Genomic DNA, 17,076 nt, shown 5'->3' on the forward strand with positions numbered 1-17,076 from the left:
TCATGTCCTTGATATTTATTGCTTATTTGTTTATGGTTGTCTTTTTATTTTGCATTTGCACAGGTTGTTGTCCTTTGCACATTGGTTGATGTCTGTCCTTTTAAGGGGTGGTCTTTCATTGATTCTATTGTGTTTCTTGGATGAAAATGAATCTCAGTGAGGCATATGGTGACAAATAAGTACTTTGATAATAAATTTACTTTGAATTTTGAAGGCATGAGAGTGGGGTTGAGGGTGTAATAAATCAGTCATAATGGAATGGCTGAGCAGATTTGGTGGGCTGAATAGCCTAATTCTGCCCCTAAGTCTTATGGTCTTGGGATCTATAGACTGGCCATTCTGGGACAGAATAAGAGATGTGTCTCAATCTCAACATGGCATTTGAGAAATTTAAATTCAAGTAAGTGTGTATGCCGAACTTAAAACTAATATTGGTAATCATAATCTCATAACTATCCAATTATTATTTTTAAAATAGTTATTGGGTTCATTAAAATTCCCCTTCTTGCCCAGTCTCTTGTATACAACTAGTATATGACTCCTGAACACTGCAATGGGGCTTACTCTTTATTTTCTCAGTTCAAAAGTAATTTAGGATCGACTACAACTGCTGGCCCTGCCGTTCATGTTCTGAAAAGTACAATACTTTTCTGGAGAAAAGGAAATTATTATTTCAAAGTTCAAAAGTAAATGTATTATCAAAGTACATATGTCACCATATACAACCCTGAGATTTGTTTTCTTGCAGGCATACTCAATAAATCCAATAACCATAATAGAATCAATTATAGACCACACCAACAGGAACACCCAGGATGCAAAAAATAAACTAAATACAAAAAAAATTAATAAATAAGCAATAAATATCAAGAACATGAGATGAAGAGTCCTTGAAGAGTCCTTAGAAGTGAGGCCATAGGTTGTGGGAACGGTTCAGTGAAGAGGTGAGTGAAGTTTTCCCCTCTGGTTCAGTAGACTGCTGGTTAAGGGGTACTAACTGTTCGTAAACCTGGTACTGAGAGTCCTGAGGCTTCTGTACCTTCTTCCTGATGGCAAAAGCGAAAAGAGAGCATGGCCAGGGTGGTGGGGGACCCTAATGGTGCTGCTTTCCTGCAACAACACTCTTTGTAGATGTGCTCAATGGTTTAGAGGGCTTTACCCAAGATGGACTGGGCCGTATCCACTACTCTTTGTAGGGATTTCTATTCAAGGCCACTGGTGTTTTCATACCAGGCTGTGTCTGCATTCTGTTATTTTTGATTTCAAAAACTCTACAATCTGATAATACAAAATGGATTACAAGTCTGTCTGTCTTTCCTGTAATGACTATAGTCGCTGAAGAGAGTTTAATGGGATGATGGAAAGAGGGTGGATGTAAATATAACATTTTCTCAAAATGCAGTGCCTCTACTTTCTTAGGTGTCTGCAGATTCAGCATGACATCTAAAACTTTGACAAACTTGTGTAGAGGTGTAGTGGTGAGTATATTGACAGCCTAATATGAAAACGCCAATGCCTTTGAACAAAAAGTAGTGATTTGGCCCAATATATCACGGGTAAAACCCTCCCAACGATTAAGCACATCCACATGAAACTCTGTCGCAGGAAAGTAACATCCATCATCAGAGATGCTCACCACTGAAGTCACGCTTTCTTCTCACTACTGCCATCAGGTAGAAAGTACAGAAGCCTCAGGTCTCTCACCACCAGGTTCAAGAACAGTTACTACCTCTCAACCATCAGGCTCCTGAATAAATGGGGATAACTACACTCACTTTCACCATTATTGCAGTGTTCCCACAACCAATAATCCAACTTCAGATACTCTTTATCCCATGTTTTCGGTATTTATTTACATTTGCAGAGTTTATTGTCTTCTCCACTCTGGATGATCTTTCTTTGATCCTGTTACTGTATAGTTACTACTCGACACATTCACTAAGTATGCCCACAGGAAAATGAATCCCAGGGTGGTATCTGGTGACATATATATACTTCAATTATAAAATCTTTGATCCTTGAAAATAGGAGGAAGATGCTAGGAACAGTATGGATGAAGGGAGGAGGAAGGCTGGACTATCACTGAAAATCCAAAGGCTTCAAGAGGACATAGACAAAATAAAGAAGGGCCAACAAGGTTGCAGTGACCCTGATTTTCCTCTAAAATTGCACAATTTGTATTAGAATAAACAAGTTCTGAAACAAAGGATATTTATTCTGGACACTTTACAGGTTTAGAGAAGATGGTTAGAACAAGTTTCAGAAATCCATCATTTTCAAATTCAAAAACTGATGAAGCAACTGCGTCAATGAGAGATGAGGTATTAATTCTACTGCTATTTGATAGAAAATGGTATAAGAAATGAAAGAGTTATAAGAAAACAGATTAAGAAGTTACAGTAATTAATATCACCACAGATTAATTAGATAAATGGTACTTGCTTGTAAACAAATCTATTGTACTTATAAATATGAAAGTCGTTTTTCTTTATTTTTTGGTTACATTTACCTGATATGCAATATGTAGATTCTGAATCTGCTTCTACAGCCACTGGAGGACCCACCATTAGACAACACCTTAGGAAAACTTCTTACTCAACTCGAGTGATCCTTAAGAATGGTGAAATAGATGATCAGTCTTGCAGAGTATGAATAGATCATTAACCACAATTAAATGAAAATACCAAATCCAGTATATAGATCTGCTATCTAAAACTAAACCTAGACTCCAAATGGAAGCAGTGAGAGAGTTTCTCCGGAATAGCTTTTTCTGCTTTGTTCCAGTGTCACTGAGCTCTTAACTTGTACTTTCGCGTCCAGCTGCATTGTGGGTGTGAAGAGAAACTACCACGTACTGCTACTTGTCATTGTGGGAATGATGCTAAATTTATAGTCATAGTAATAGAAAGGTACAGCATAGAAACAAGTCCTTGAGCCCATCTAGTCTATGACAAAACCTTTAAACCTACTCCCATCGATCTGCATCGGGTCCATAGCCTTCCATACTTTCACCATCCATGTACCTATCCAAACTTCGCTTAAACGTTGAAATCAAGCTCGCACACACCACTTGCGCTGGCAGCTTATTCCACACTCTCACAACCCTGTATGTGAAAGTTTCCCCTTATGTTCCCTTTAAACTTTCAGCCATAACCCATGACCTCTGGTTGAAGTCCCACCCAACCTCAGTTGAAAAAGCCTTCTTGCATTTACCCTATCTATACCCCTCATAATTTTGTACACCTCTATCATGTCTCACCTCAATCTTCTATGTTCCAAGAAATGAAGTCCTGACCTATTCAATCTTTCTTTATTACTCAGGTCCTCCAGACTTGGCAGCATCCTTGTAAATTTTCCCTGTACTCATTCAACATTATTTACATCTTTCCTGTAGGTAGGTGATTAGAACTGCACACAATACTCCAAATTAGGCCCGATCAGTGTTTTATACAACTTCATCATAATATCCCATCTCCATGTGCTATTAATTTGCACATTTATCTGTTCAAGAATGTAATTAAAATAAAATCGATATCATAAGTGAGTTCCTTACAAGAATGTAAAATATTGTGCCCACATTATATATTTTTTCATGGAATGTATTTTCTACCTGTAGTCAGCACTGAAACTAACACTCTTGGAAGTAAATCTCTACAAACTTACATCATCTATGGCAGAACTAGAAGGAAATCCCAAGCCTTTTCATCCACTGAGTGATAACATCACTAACTGGAAAGATAAGGTTAGTTCTTGTTTAAATTAACAGCACAACTGTCACAATATAAGTAGCAGCTGTTGGGGGGGGGGGGTGTGGGAGGAACAACGTTTCAGATCAAAGTCCTGCATCAGACTCGGGTGGAGAGGAAAGATAGTCGATATAGAGAGAAGGCAGCGAAGAGTGAGACAGAAGGGGTGGGGAAAAGGGGGAGTTTGGAGACAGATGAAGGTGGGTAATAGGTGAAAGCGGACAAGGGGGAATAAAAAAAAAAGGCAGGCTGCACATGGAGCCAAGTGGGGAGGGTGAAGGCGGTGACAGAGGCTGCAGGGTGACAAGCAGGGACCCAAAGGTTACAAGTGCAGGGGGTGAGGCTGTAAGTGGAGGTTGGGGGAACACAGGAAGAAAGGGTTACATAATAGTGGAAAACTATGTTCATAATAGTGGGTTGTAGACTACATTGGGCAGATAAGAGTTGGGCCTCCCAGTGGCAGTGAAAAAGGAAAGGTCAGTGTGGGAGCTGAAATGGCATGCACCAGGGAACTCAGGATGGTCACTAGAGTGCATGTACTCTGCAAACTGGTTACTTGATAACATTGAGGTAGAGTGTGCTTCAAGAATGCAGTAGATGAGATTGGGAGATGCACATGAATCTTTGCCTCACCTGGAAGGGCTGTTTAGAACCTTGGGTGATGAAGAGGAACAAGTGTTGCACCACCTGTGGTTGCAGGGAAACATGCATGGGATCAGGGAGGGGTGGGTGAGGAGGATTGGGAGAGCATCATCCCTGCAAGTGGAAAGTTGTTGGGAGGGGAAGTAGAAGTTTAATCATGCTAAAACCAGTAAAAAGTATCTTGGTGTTGGGTCAATAAAGGCCTTTGTTAGGCACTCAAAACCATGCCTAGATTCTTAGATATATTTCAGTTAAGTATAGCCGTATTGAGGTGCAGATGTGTTTCTACTAAAGGAGGTTTAAGGTGCTCCTTCCCACCGCTAGCCTGCAGGTCACCATTGTGCAAGGTGTAGCACCTGCTTAGTTCCATGATCAGGGTCACGTGAAACCAAGGGAGCAGGTGGTAGATGGGCGTTTGAGCAGCTGGTGCATATCACAAGTCCTGACACCAAACAATCTCGGTAGAGTATTGATAATAGCTAGGGACATCCATCTGAAGACACTCTCCAGAAGTAAACAATGGCAAAGTATTTCTGTAGAAAAATTTTCCAAGAATAATCCTAATTGCCTACATCATATGACATGGCACACAATGATGATAGCAGTGGCTTAAGACATTTGAGTAAGAGCAGCTGATTAATTTAGAAACTTTCTGCTGAGGTAGGATGGTAGCAAGTGCACCTATAAAGGCTAGTACTTTTACTGAACTAATTGCATCTTCCCAATGTATGCTATAATATAGCAGCGGTGGAGGCGGATACAAAAGGGTCTTTTAAGAGACTCCTGGATAGGTACATGGAGCTTAGAAAAATAGAGGGCTATGGGTAACTAGGTAATTCCTAAAGTATGTACATGTTTGGCACAGCATTGTGGGCTGAAGGGCCTGTATTGCACTCTAGGTTTTCTATGTTTCTATAACCACAATGATCTTAGACCACAGTAATGGGTGCAACTACAGGACAAACAGTACCAGTTGAGAAGAGTATTTTAAACACATTTAAAGTTCAATTCAAAGAAATAATTTCCATAGAATGCAGTGGATGTTTACCATCCTGATTTCCAGGATGTGGGATTATCCCAAGTGTAGATTTAAGTATGTGAGGTGATCTAGTAGAAACTAACGCCTGCAGGATTTGGTAGTTAGGTGTCAGGATGATGTTTAGCCTGGCTGTAGTGTCCAGAACCAGGCTGGTGTATCTTTAGAAATCTGCATCCAGGAGTCTGTTTAAGAGAGATTTTTGGATATTAAAGGAAACAAGGGACATGTGATTAGTACAGGAAAGTGGTATTGCGATAATAAATGAACCATGACCTTACTGAATGCTGGAGTGTTCAATTGCCTACTCCTATTATCACCAGATTGGTAGATTATTTTCTTTTTAATCAAATCTATTGAGTTACAAATAGTGACATTGCATGTGTTGATGATTAAATTATTTTGGCAGGAATATTATCACAGTTTGGTGCAGATATCACGTCCTGTGAAAATGAAAACTATACATCGGAGGAGCCTGACAGACACTATATTTTTGGACGACAGTAATCATCACCATGGACCCGACACCCAGCAACTGTCTGAACCTATATACGCAAATCAGACAACTAATTCACATCATACAAAAATAAGGATCAAACAATCGGAAACAGCTGCAGGATCAGCTGACTACGGTAATTTGGATGAACAAATCCATTTTGGGGATAATTGTCTTTTTAATCCATGGAGCTGTATTATTTGGTTTCTAGTGTGACAATGCAAAGAAAACTAATCAAATTATTAAAATTAATTTTGATTCTTAACAGTTCTCTTTGCTTTTGATGTAGGTTATGTATTTATATTTTCAATTTTTAAGGCATACAAATAGCTGTTGCTTTCTGTGACATTCGAAACTTAGTAAGTATTAGCAATGAAATAATGCAGTCTTAAATTTTTAACCTTAAATTTTCCAATCTTAGTTTGTTCTTCGAGGCCATGGCAAAGGTTCCCAACCGTTTTGATGCCATAGACCAATAACATTAAGCATGAGATCTATAACCCCAGGCTGAGAACCCCTGTTCAAGGGTAAAGGGAGAAGATTGGAAAATGAAAACCTACTAATTAAATTCTTCTCTTGTAGGGATTTTAGCAACATAGATAAATGCTTTAGGAACTAATTACATAGACAATTGGAACATTTGGATTCAGTCTGTTATGAGTAAAAGGAGTCACAAACTTGTGCCAGCCTTATGAAAATAGCTGGCAATTATTTTCAAGAAAATGGCATCTTTAAAAAAAACTTTAAAAATACATTTATAAGTGTACCTTAATAAAGCTTAGCAATCATGAAATTGTATCATTTGTGCAGAAACAACAGATAGTGTTACAAAATTTTATGGGTTGCCATGCAGAGAAAAAGAGGCAATTGCAACATTCATTCAACTACTGTAGCTTCAAGGTACAAATATCAAATGTATAGGTCAGTAAAAAATACTGCAAATTTTCCATTTGCACCTAGTCATTGGCTTAGACTCATAGTCAGTCATAGAATGGTACAGCTCTGCTGCCCATCTGGTCTATGCTGAACCATTTCAACTGCCTTCTCGCATTGACCTGCACCAGGATCACAGCCCTCCATACCCCTACCATCCATGTACCTATCCAAATTACTTTCAAACATTGAAATTGAGCTAGTGTGTATCACTTGTGCAGGCAGCTTGTTCCACGCACTCACCACCCTGAGTTTCTCATGTTCCCCTTCAACTTTTCACCTTTCACCCTTAACCCATGACCTCTGGTCAGTAGAAAAAGCCTGCTTGTATTTACCCTATGTGTACTGCTCATAATTTTGTATACCTCTTCTAGATGATCTCTTAACCTTCTATGTTCCAAGAAATAAAGTCCTAACCTGTTCAATCTCTGCTTATAACTCAGGTCCTCCAGACTCAGCAACATCCTTGTAAATTTTCTCTGTACTCTTTCAAATTTATATACATCTTTCTTATAGGTAGGTGGCCAAAACTATACATAATACTCCAAATTAGGCCTCACCAATGTCATATACAACTTCAACATAACATTCCATTCTTCTTCTGGTTAAGAGGAAAAATAAGAGAGGTTCACAAATGAGAAAAAACTGCAGATGCTGGAAATCCAAGCAGCACAAGCAAAATACAGGAGGAAGACAGCATCTATGGAAAAAGAGTACAGTCAGTGTTTCAGGCTGAGACCCTTCAGGACTGAAGATGAGATGGGTTGCTGGGTGGTGCAGCTCGAAGGGCTGTATCGCAATAAATAAACAAAATGGACATTGCTAGTTTTGCTGGACAATAGCAAAATGCTCTAAAGCTCTGTTTTGTGTTCTTAAAGCTACAGTTGATAATCCTGGTCAAGAGGTTGGAACCTGCAAGGCTCTATATGATTATGAAGCTGCTAGAGATGATGAACTTAACCTGCAACAAGGTGAGTAAATGGCTAGGGTTGAAGCGGGTTTTTGTAATCTTGTTGCATGATGATAATTACTGGCATTAGATGTACCGTAGGATTGAGAAATCTGAACTTAACAGTGGCATTGTATATGGTGTAAATGGACAGCAATAATTATAACTGACAGATCAGATGCCTTGAGTGCATATTATGACTATGTACTTTTTCCTCTGTAGGTGATGTACTTATTATTTACAAGAAAGATGTGACTGGATGGTGGATTGGTAGTTTGCGAGGAAGAAAGGGCATTTTTCCAGCTACTTATGTGGAGGAATTGCCGCAAAAGGAAAACAGCACATCAGAAGCATAAAAGAATAGGGACTCATGTCATCACCTATCTTTGGCTGAAAATGGGATGGTATGACAAAATACACTGGACCTTGAAGAAATGGAAATACTATCATATGGATTTCTAACACATTTAAAGTCAACACTAATTTCCTGTTTTGGATACAGATCTTTTATATTGTCATACTATATCAACAGATTTTAAAAGGTTAGAATTTATCAAGAAAACTTTATCCTTTTGTGACCTTTGAATAGTGTACAAATCGGAGGTGAGCGTGATTGAGAGGGCATTTAGGAGACAAGGTGAGTATCACCTGAATTAGGTTGAAAGACCTTAACCGAGAATTGTGAATCTAGTGTCAAATCAATTACGAGAAAAATATTAAATGTAAAAGATCGGATTTAAGAAGGCTGTAAAAAGTAAAAAAAAAAACAATTATTAAAAAAACAATTCTCGCTGAATTTTCTATTTTTCAGTGATTGGCAGTGTTTACCACATTGCTTTAACAGAAGGATAATTAGATTGAAATGTACCACAACTCTCCCTGTGATGAACTGAGTCTGTTTCTACCACAGAAGTGTCACAACCTCACACTCTTCAGTACACAAGTCACATGCTAGATACTGAAATGTCAGTTACAAGCAACTGAAGGGATCCTCATTCCCTTGGACAGCAGTTTCTAGAGTATCAGATAGACAACTCACCTGTACTTGCTAATTCATCTATCATCAAGTTCCACCCTAAATCTAAGGCAGTTATGGGCAATACAAATTGATAAATTATAAACAGTACAGTACAAATTTTGACTGATATAATAATTCAGATATTTTTTCTCCTCCCAATCAAGTTTTAGGCTATGTCCTTTTCAAAACAATCACATTTATGAAAAGTAACACTCTATTAATACTATTACCTTGAATAGTTTTTGTGTTCTGTTGTACGAATGAGCAGTTGGGCACCATTTACAAACACTAATATTGTCAAAATAAAACTAATGTTTTATCCAAATACAAATATTAAAGTTTAAACAGCACAGGTGCTGATAATCTAAGGCAAAATTAATTCTAGCTTAATCACAAATAAAAATGTTAAACACATCTATTAATTCTCACCCTTGCCATACACTAGTCAAAAATGACATGAGCACTTACATCATACAGGATCCTCCTGAAATACATCTCCTATGCCACTTCAGCACAATATAAAAACAATAAAAAAGCATTCTAATATGCTCCACCCAAGCACAAAATGAATACCAAGCACTTCAAGAATTAGCTGTCCATTACTGTCTTTAGCATTGCAGTAAAAAAATTAACACTCATCTACAAAAAGGACAAAAAATGTTTATTATCCACAACTGCAATAAACTGTAATATTGAAGCTATCTTGTATTCCTGTCAGAAATAGATGAATTATTATTGACTTCTATAATACATGCAACAACCTCCAACAGACAAATAGTTATTAACAAGAGTAACATTTTAACATATTACACAATAAAATACAAAGTTTGTGGCTGACAAAAATAAAGAAAAACTACATTTAAGTTGAACACAAAACAGGAATGCATCTTGGAAGTTAAGCTAGTTCAGTAAAAGCTTTCCTAACATTAGCAAGAAATGCAGAAAAATTGTTGGTTTCCTTGAGTTTTTCCTGTAGCAGAGGCATACATTCCAGTGGTGGATCACATGACGTGACTGGAAAAAAAAAAGAAAGAAATTCGGCAGAATGTGAGCTATAATGTGTATAGTTACATTTGGAACAAATAGCATGTTGTACAGTTGCTGTATGAGCTTATTGTGTATGAACAGCAAGGTACTGGACCAGAGCAGACAAAAGATACAAGTTCAAAATCCCACCAAGGCAAGATGTAAAAGTGAATTTTTAAACCTACTTAATGCTATTTCAAACAAGATATCTGTAACTAGGAGAGTGCTAACTATCTAGATTCGTCAATTGAAATTGTAGTCTACACTACACTTCAAACTTGTATGACTCACAGGAAACAGGGATGGGCTATAAAATATATGTACAGAAATCTGACACTTCAAATTATTTTTTTTTTTACAAACTACTGATAATCAACAATTTATGCAGTATTATCCTTCTGGGCTATTAAATATGCTTCACTCTTGGTTCTCAAAAACCTGACTGGAAATCAATTTCTTAGTTTCTCTAATAAACAAGCTAGAAAATTGTTAACAAATTTCAAAACTTGCCCTTTGAATATATCAAAAGCTCTGACTTACCTCTGGACACCAATTTTATTTTTCCTTACAATAACTATTTATCTGCACGAAGTCAATAGCAAAAAGTAAACACTTAATTCAAAATAAGATTAGGATCCATACTACATATGCTCAAACAATTGACACCTGTGCTACATTAATATTTATTGCCTACAACTCTACCTCAATAATTCCAATCAAACTCAGCAGCAAACTCTGAGACCTGGGATTTAACGACTCCAATGTGCAACTGGATAATCAACTTCCTGACCAATGGACTGCAACCAGTAAGGATCTACTACAGGGGTTCCCAACCTTTTTTAATGCCATGGACCCCTACCATTAACCAAGGGGTCTGTGAACCACAGGTTGGGAACCTCTGATCTACTGGATCTCCTCTTGGGGAATGGGACAAGGCAGGTAACAGTAGTGGGTGTAGGGGAATACTTTAGATCTAATTATCATAATTCCATTAGTTTCAAGATAATAATGGAGAAGGATGGGACTGGTCCTCGGGTTGAGATTATAAATTGGAGAAAGGCCACTTTTGAGGGCATGCAAAAGGTCCTAGCAGGTGTGGACTGGGACAGGTGGTTTTTGGGCAAAGGGCTGCTTTGTAAGTGGGGGGCCTTCAAAAGTGAAACATTCACAGTACAAAGTTTGTATGTTCCTGTTTTTGTGCAGTAAAACTGTACTCGGCCCCCCTACATTGTACAATACAATGTGCTTCCTGTACATTCATGATTGCATAGCCAGTTTCTGCTCCAACTCTTATCTACAGAATTACAGATGATATCATAGTGGACCACACCTCAAACAATGATGAGTCAAGTACAGGAAGGAGATCAAAAACTTAGTAAAGTGGTGTCAAGATAACAACCGTTCCCTCAATCTCAGCAAAACAAGAGGTGGTCATTGACTTCAGGAAGGGGAACAATCCACATGCTCCTGTCTATATTACAGTGCAAGATCTAGAAGGCTGACAGTTTCAAGTTCCTGGCGTGAACATTTCCAACCAAGTGTATACCACAGCCAATACAGCCAACCAATGTCTCCGCTGCCTTAGGAGGCTAACGAAATTTGGCATGTTCCTGTCAACCTTACCAATTTTTATCAATGCACCACAGAAAACATCCTATCTGGATGCATCACAGCTCAGTATGGCAGCTGTTCTGCTAGTGACCACAAGAAATAGCAGAACATTATGGACACAGCTCAGCACATCATGGAAACCAGCTTTCACTTCTCAATGCCTCAGTAAAGCAGCCAGCATAATCAAAGATCCACCCATCCCAGAAATTCTGTCTTCTCCACTCTTCCATCTGGCAGAAGATACAAAAACCTGAAAGCATTTTCCACCAGGCTCAAGGATAGCTTCTTCTACTCCACTGTTATAAGATTATTGAACAGTTCCCTAATATGATAAGGGGGGCTCTTGACCTCACTCTAGCTCATTATGATCTTGCATCTTATTGTCTACCTTCAGTGAGTTACTCTGCAGCTGTCACACTTTATTCTGCATTCTGTTATTGTTTTACCTTGTGCTACCTCAATGCACTATATAATGAATTGGTCAGTATGAACAGTATGCAATGATAAGTTTTTCCACTGTACATCAGTACATGTGCCAATAGTCATACTTTATTGATCCTGGGGGAAATTGATTTTCATTACAGTTGCACCATAAATAATAAATAGTAATAGAACCATAAATAGTTAAATAGTAATATGTAAATTATGCCAGGAAATTATGAAATAACTCCAGGACCAGCCTATTGGCTCAGGATGTCTGACCCTCCAAGGGAGGAGTTGTAAAGTTTGATGGCCACAGGCGGGAATGACTTCCTATGTTGCTCTGTGTTGCATCTCGGTGGAATGAGTCTCTGGCTGAATGTACTCCTGTGCCCACCCAGTACATTGTGTAGTGGATGGGAGACATTGACCAAGATGGCATGCAACTTAGACAGCATCCTCTTTTCAGACACCACCGTGAGAGAGTCCAGTTCCATCCCCACAACATCACTGGCCTTACGAATGAGTTTGTTGATTCTGTTTGTGTCTGCTACCCTCAGCCTGCTGCCCCAGCACACAACAGCAAACATGATAGCACTGGCCACCATAGACTCATAGAACATCCTCAGCATCATCCGACAGATGTTAAAAGACCTCAGTCTCCTCAGGAAATAGATACGGCTCTGACCCTTCTTGTAGACAGCCTCAGTGTTCTTAGACCAGTCCAGTTTATTGTCAATAATAAACCAATTCCCAGTGATCAGTTTGATGCGGCTGATTGAACTTAGAAGCACATGTGCAGTGCAGCCAGACTAACAAACTATCACCACGCTACTAAAAAAGAAACAATGATGCAGTTTGGATTGACAAACAGATATGTGGAACAAACTTCCATCAAAAGCTGCTAACTTTAAAAAGCACAAAAAAATGCAAAAATAAACAATTCTGATGACAGTATACAATCACAAACTAAATGTATTTAATATTTATTGGATGCAATCCTTCCCTCTGTTCAGGCAAGAGGACAGGGATAATGTTAACCAAATCTATAATCTAGCAATGAATACTGGATATGTGAAAATTGTATAATCATAAGACCATAAGATATAGCAGCAAAATTAGGCCATTTGGACCATCAAGTCTGCTCCGCCATTTCATCATGGCTGCTCCATTTCCCTCTCAGCTCCAATCTCCTGCCTTCTCCCCATATCGCTTTTTGCCCCGATTAACCAAGAATCTATGAGCCTCTGCCTTGAATATACTTCATGCCCTGACTGATCACAAAACTGTCAACCTCTGCCTTAAATATACCCAATGTCATGGCCTCCACAGCCGCTTGTGGCAACAAATTCCACAGATTCACCGCTCTCTGGCTAAAGAAATTCCTCCTCAGCTCCATTCTAAATGGACGTCCCTCTATTTCAAAGCTGTGTCCCCTGGTCTTAGACTCCCCTACCATAGGAAACATCCTCTCTACATCCACTCTATTGAGACCTTCCAACATTTGACAGGTTTCAAGGAGGCCCTCCCACCTTATGAATTCTAGTGAGTACAGGCCCAGAGCCTTGGATATCAGGAAATATTTATACAGAACTGTCTCATAGTAGCTTAAATATGGGAAAAGTCATAATGGTGTAGGTTATGCAACTCACTTTTTGCTTTTAAGATTAAATACCATTTTCTCAAAATAGTCATACCTTCATAATTGCCCTCTTCATTAAATTTCAGTAAGAATGTAAACAGCTGCTCAGGGTTTTTGCTGTTGATGCATTTGAAGATAAACTGCAGCTGTTCCCCTGTTGAAGAACCAAAAAAAGGATGTTCAAAAAAAAAACATACAAACTGAGATATTACTTCAAAAATCTGGTCCAAACATTCAAGTCAATGCTACTATACTATGAAGATATATCTTATGTTTGTTATTTTCTTTGCTGATGTACAAGTACACTTTAACTTGGTCCAAATAACAAAAGAAATGCAATATATTGAACAAAGTTAGAAAACAAAGATTGCTATGTACTTTTATAATCCATTATTTTCTTCAATAAAAAACATTAAGTTAAATATTAAAGATTAATTATTTTCAAATTTGCAGCTGAAAACACATAGCATTTTCTACATAAAAGACTTTCCATTTTCCTACCATGGACCTTTCGAATTTCCAGACCCATTCGCTTCTTAAACATTTCTGCTGATGTATTCAATTTTTTAAGTTTTGCTTTATTTTCTTGCTTTTGTGCAGAAATTACTATTTGTGCAAGGAAAAAAAGTAATTATTTTCATGGCCAACAATACAAGAACAGTTTCAGGAATGATCAGCATGAACATTGATTATTAATAACAATAGTTATTTCTGCAATTCGAATTAAATTAATTAATTGAGTGATTGATTATATTACTCAAATTAATTTTATCAAAGCACAGATCAGTTATATATCCTTTCCTCATAAAAAACACACATACATTCCTGCTTTTTAGCAAGTGCTTCCTTCAGCTGCTTGATTTTTTCTAACACTTCTTGCTTTTGTTTTTCATTATTTTCAAATTTTTGGTCTGCAATCTGTAGATCTTCTCGCATTTTCTTTATTAATGCATTCTGCTCAGCAATCACTGCAAGAGAAAGGCAGTTCCTATTAGAGGAGTTATTTCATGACATGTATAGAACTGGTATTTAGCAGTTCATTAAGCTCATACCCTTTTTGCTCATTTTAATTTTATCACACATCTGGTCCTCCTCTTCACGTATTTCAATGCATCTGTCTGTAAAACAAATTAATAACTATAAGATTTTGAGGGGAAAGAAAATTAATATATAGAAATTAGCCATTAGAAAATGATTTTTACTAAACTATCCATGACAAACATTCATAATTATTTAAATGGTGCAAATGGAGTTCAACCTGAGTTTTCGGTGGAGAACTCCATTTACAGGTCTAGGAAACTATATTGCAACAGGTAAAACAAGTAAAAAAAAAAACAGCATTGCCAGAACAAGAGAAATTCAAACCAACAAACTATATACATGTACTCTGATATCAAATTTGGATGAACTATATTTCTCTCACTAAGGTCAAGGCAAAGTGAGAACATCCACTTCCCACAAAAAAAAAGCAATACATTAAAATATTCTGAATTCCTTTGAAATGAAAGAGCTTGAATTACTGCTTGTTTGTAGGGTTGTTTGCAGAGCCTGGAAGTTAGATCACAAACGTTTCACCAGCAGTTGAGGCGACATCATCGGTGTGCAATTGAGTGTTGTTTCTGCTGAGTGCTCTTGTTTGTACTAGTCCGACTTTTTGTTCAGATTAGTTGGCTGTCGCGCTGGCCGCTAGTCTCCATTGGGTCCCAGCCAACCGGATGGCTAAGTGATCTCCGCTGGCTCGGTCATTGTGAGTATTGGTCTCTTGGCCCCAATCCTGCAGATGCCTAGATTCATAAATTGCATCCAGTTCAACATGCTGGTTAATAGAGTCTTCTGTTGAGAATCAGGCTTCTAAGAATTATTTTAATTCCTTGTTTTGCGCTTCCGCCAGGAATTTTGAAGTTTCCCAGACAAACGTATATCCTTCTTGGTCTTCATGTACCGAGATGAGTGACAGAGGATCGTGTCTTATGACTCGCTTATGTCCATGTAGTCTCATGGATAGTTTTCTCCCCATCTGTCCTTCATAATGTTTGGGACAGTCTTCACATTGGATTTGGTCTATTGCATTTCTTCTCTCCATGTGGGCTGTTGGATTTTTGGGTCTTAAGACGAGCATTCTGATGGTTGTGCTGGGTTTGTGTGTTACCATTATTCCATGTGGTTGGAGCAGTCTTGCTGTCATTTTGGAAATATTGCTGATGATGGTAGGGTTAGCCTCTTTCCTGTCTGTTCAGTAGGAGTTAAAAGGTTGATCCCCTGTACAAGACACCTTCTGGTGGAGTTTTTTTGGACGGCCATTGTGTGTGAATACTTTGAAAAAAGGGTTTTCTTCTTTCTTCTTGAGGTCTGCGTGACTGCAGTATGAATAGCCTTTGGATGCAACTTTGTTTGTGGCAGAAGGACATAAGTTCATCTAGGAAACTACAAAAATCCTGGCAGAAGCACAAAACAGAAAGTTAAGAGAATGCTTTAACGCTTGGTTCTCAAGGGAAGACTATTAACAATCATATTGAATGGGATGCAATTTACAAACCTATGCATCTGCAGGATCGGGGCTGAGGGGTGAGCTGCAGGCACCCAAGGAACCAATACTCACAACAACCAACAACCAGGATATGGGCCAGCAGAGATCACTCAGCCATCCGGACGGCCAGGACCCAGCAGAGACTAGCGGCCAGTGCGACAGCCAACCAATCAGAACGTGTCAGTCCGATATAAATGAGAACACCCGGCAAAAACAAAACTCAATTGCACAGATGATGTCACCTCGACTGGGGGCGAAATGTTTGTAACACAACATCTAGGCTCAGCAAATAACCCTACAAACATTCCTTAATACTTCCCCACTTGCATCATACCTCATCTGGGCATAGTCTCTGGTCTAATCAAGCACACCACAACTTCAATATGCTGTTCAGATTACATCGAAGGGAACACAGACAGGTTACGTGAATGGATGAAACATGTAAAATTCTTATAAGACTTGCATGCAGGATTGATGTAGTGCCTGAAGCAAGGTTCTAAATAGCAGGTCAATGGTTCAGAAGAGGAATGAAATGAAATGTCATCCATGGAGGCATAGACTACCAAGTTTTTCAAGATATATTAATTGATTTTTCAAATGATATGGGGTTAGCAGGAAAGCAACATTGAGATCTTGAATGACAGAGCAGGTTTAAGGGGGAAAATTACAAACATCCTCTTCTATTATGTTCAACCTCCATGAAGTTGTTCATTATAAAAGGCTTTGAAGGCATAATTTTGATGGCAGAAATGTACAACTACAGGTTGACAACCTCTTATTCAAAATGCTTAGAACTGGAAGTGTTCCAGATTTTGAAATACATGTGATAGCTTGGGATCGCTAATATTTCCGACTCTGAAATTATGTGCTACCAGAGTATTCTTACACCTGTTCATCACTGTATGTTAAATTTTCATCAGCAATGACCTTGGCAAGCTCTTCAATGGATTTCTCTGCTGTTTCGTAATCAGCAGACTCGTTATCACCACAAATCTTTAAAACTTCAATGCTGTGCATTTTCTTAAATTTC

At 38.3% G+C, this 17,076-nt stretch overlaps 2 protein-coding genes across 11 annotated transcripts in view; one reads left to right on the forward strand and one right to left on the reverse strand.

Annotated features, from left to right (window-relative positions):
- The window catches only part of nostrin (nitric oxide synthase trafficking), a 47,766-nt gene extending 37,479 nt beyond the window's left edge, over positions 1 to 10,287 (forward strand). For 3 of the 4 annotated variants that reach the window (XM_072262061.1, XM_072262064.1, XM_072262063.1), the window contains 6 exons: positions 2,029 to 2,137; positions 2,233 to 2,321; positions 3,617 to 3,742; positions 5,834 to 6,056; positions 7,732 to 7,824; positions 8,025 to 10,286. In XM_072262061.1, the coding sequence (XP_072118162.1) occupies positions 2,029 to 2,137; positions 2,233 to 2,321; positions 3,617 to 3,742; positions 5,834 to 6,056; positions 7,732 to 7,824; positions 8,025 to 8,158 (774 nt within the window). In that variant the 3' untranslated portion in view covers positions 8,159 to 10,286. Of the gene's footprint in view, positions 1 to 2,028; positions 2,138 to 2,232; positions 2,322 to 3,616; positions 3,743 to 5,833; positions 6,057 to 7,731; positions 7,825 to 8,024 lie in introns of all 4 variants that reach the window. The other variant, XM_072262062.1, reaches the window with a different exon arrangement.
- The window catches only part of spc25 (SPC25 component of NDC80 kinetochore complex), a 35,725-nt gene continuing 28,109 nt past the window's right edge, over positions 9,461 to 17,076 (reverse strand). For all 7 annotated transcript variants that reach the window (XM_072262073.1, XM_072262075.1, XM_072262072.1 and 4 more), the window contains 5 exons: positions 14,572 to 14,637; positions 14,341 to 14,487; positions 14,021 to 14,125; positions 13,575 to 13,673; positions 9,461 to 9,834 (listed from right to left, as the gene is read on the reverse strand). In XM_072262073.1, the coding sequence (XP_072118174.1) occupies positions 9,716 to 9,834; positions 13,575 to 13,673; positions 14,021 to 14,125; positions 14,341 to 14,487; positions 14,572 to 14,637 (536 nt within the window). In that variant the 3' untranslated portion in view covers positions 9,461 to 9,715. The remainder of the gene's footprint in view (positions 9,835 to 13,574; positions 13,674 to 14,020; positions 14,126 to 14,340; positions 14,488 to 14,571; positions 14,638 to 17,076) is intronic.

Source organism: Mobula birostris, chromosome 6, assembly GCF_030028105.1.
Source record: "Mobula birostris isolate sMobBir1 chromosome 6, sMobBir1.hap1, whole genome shotgun sequence".
In the NCBI taxonomy this organism is placed as follows: domain Eukaryota; kingdom Metazoa; phylum Chordata; class Chondrichthyes; order Myliobatiformes; family Myliobatidae; genus Mobula; species Mobula birostris.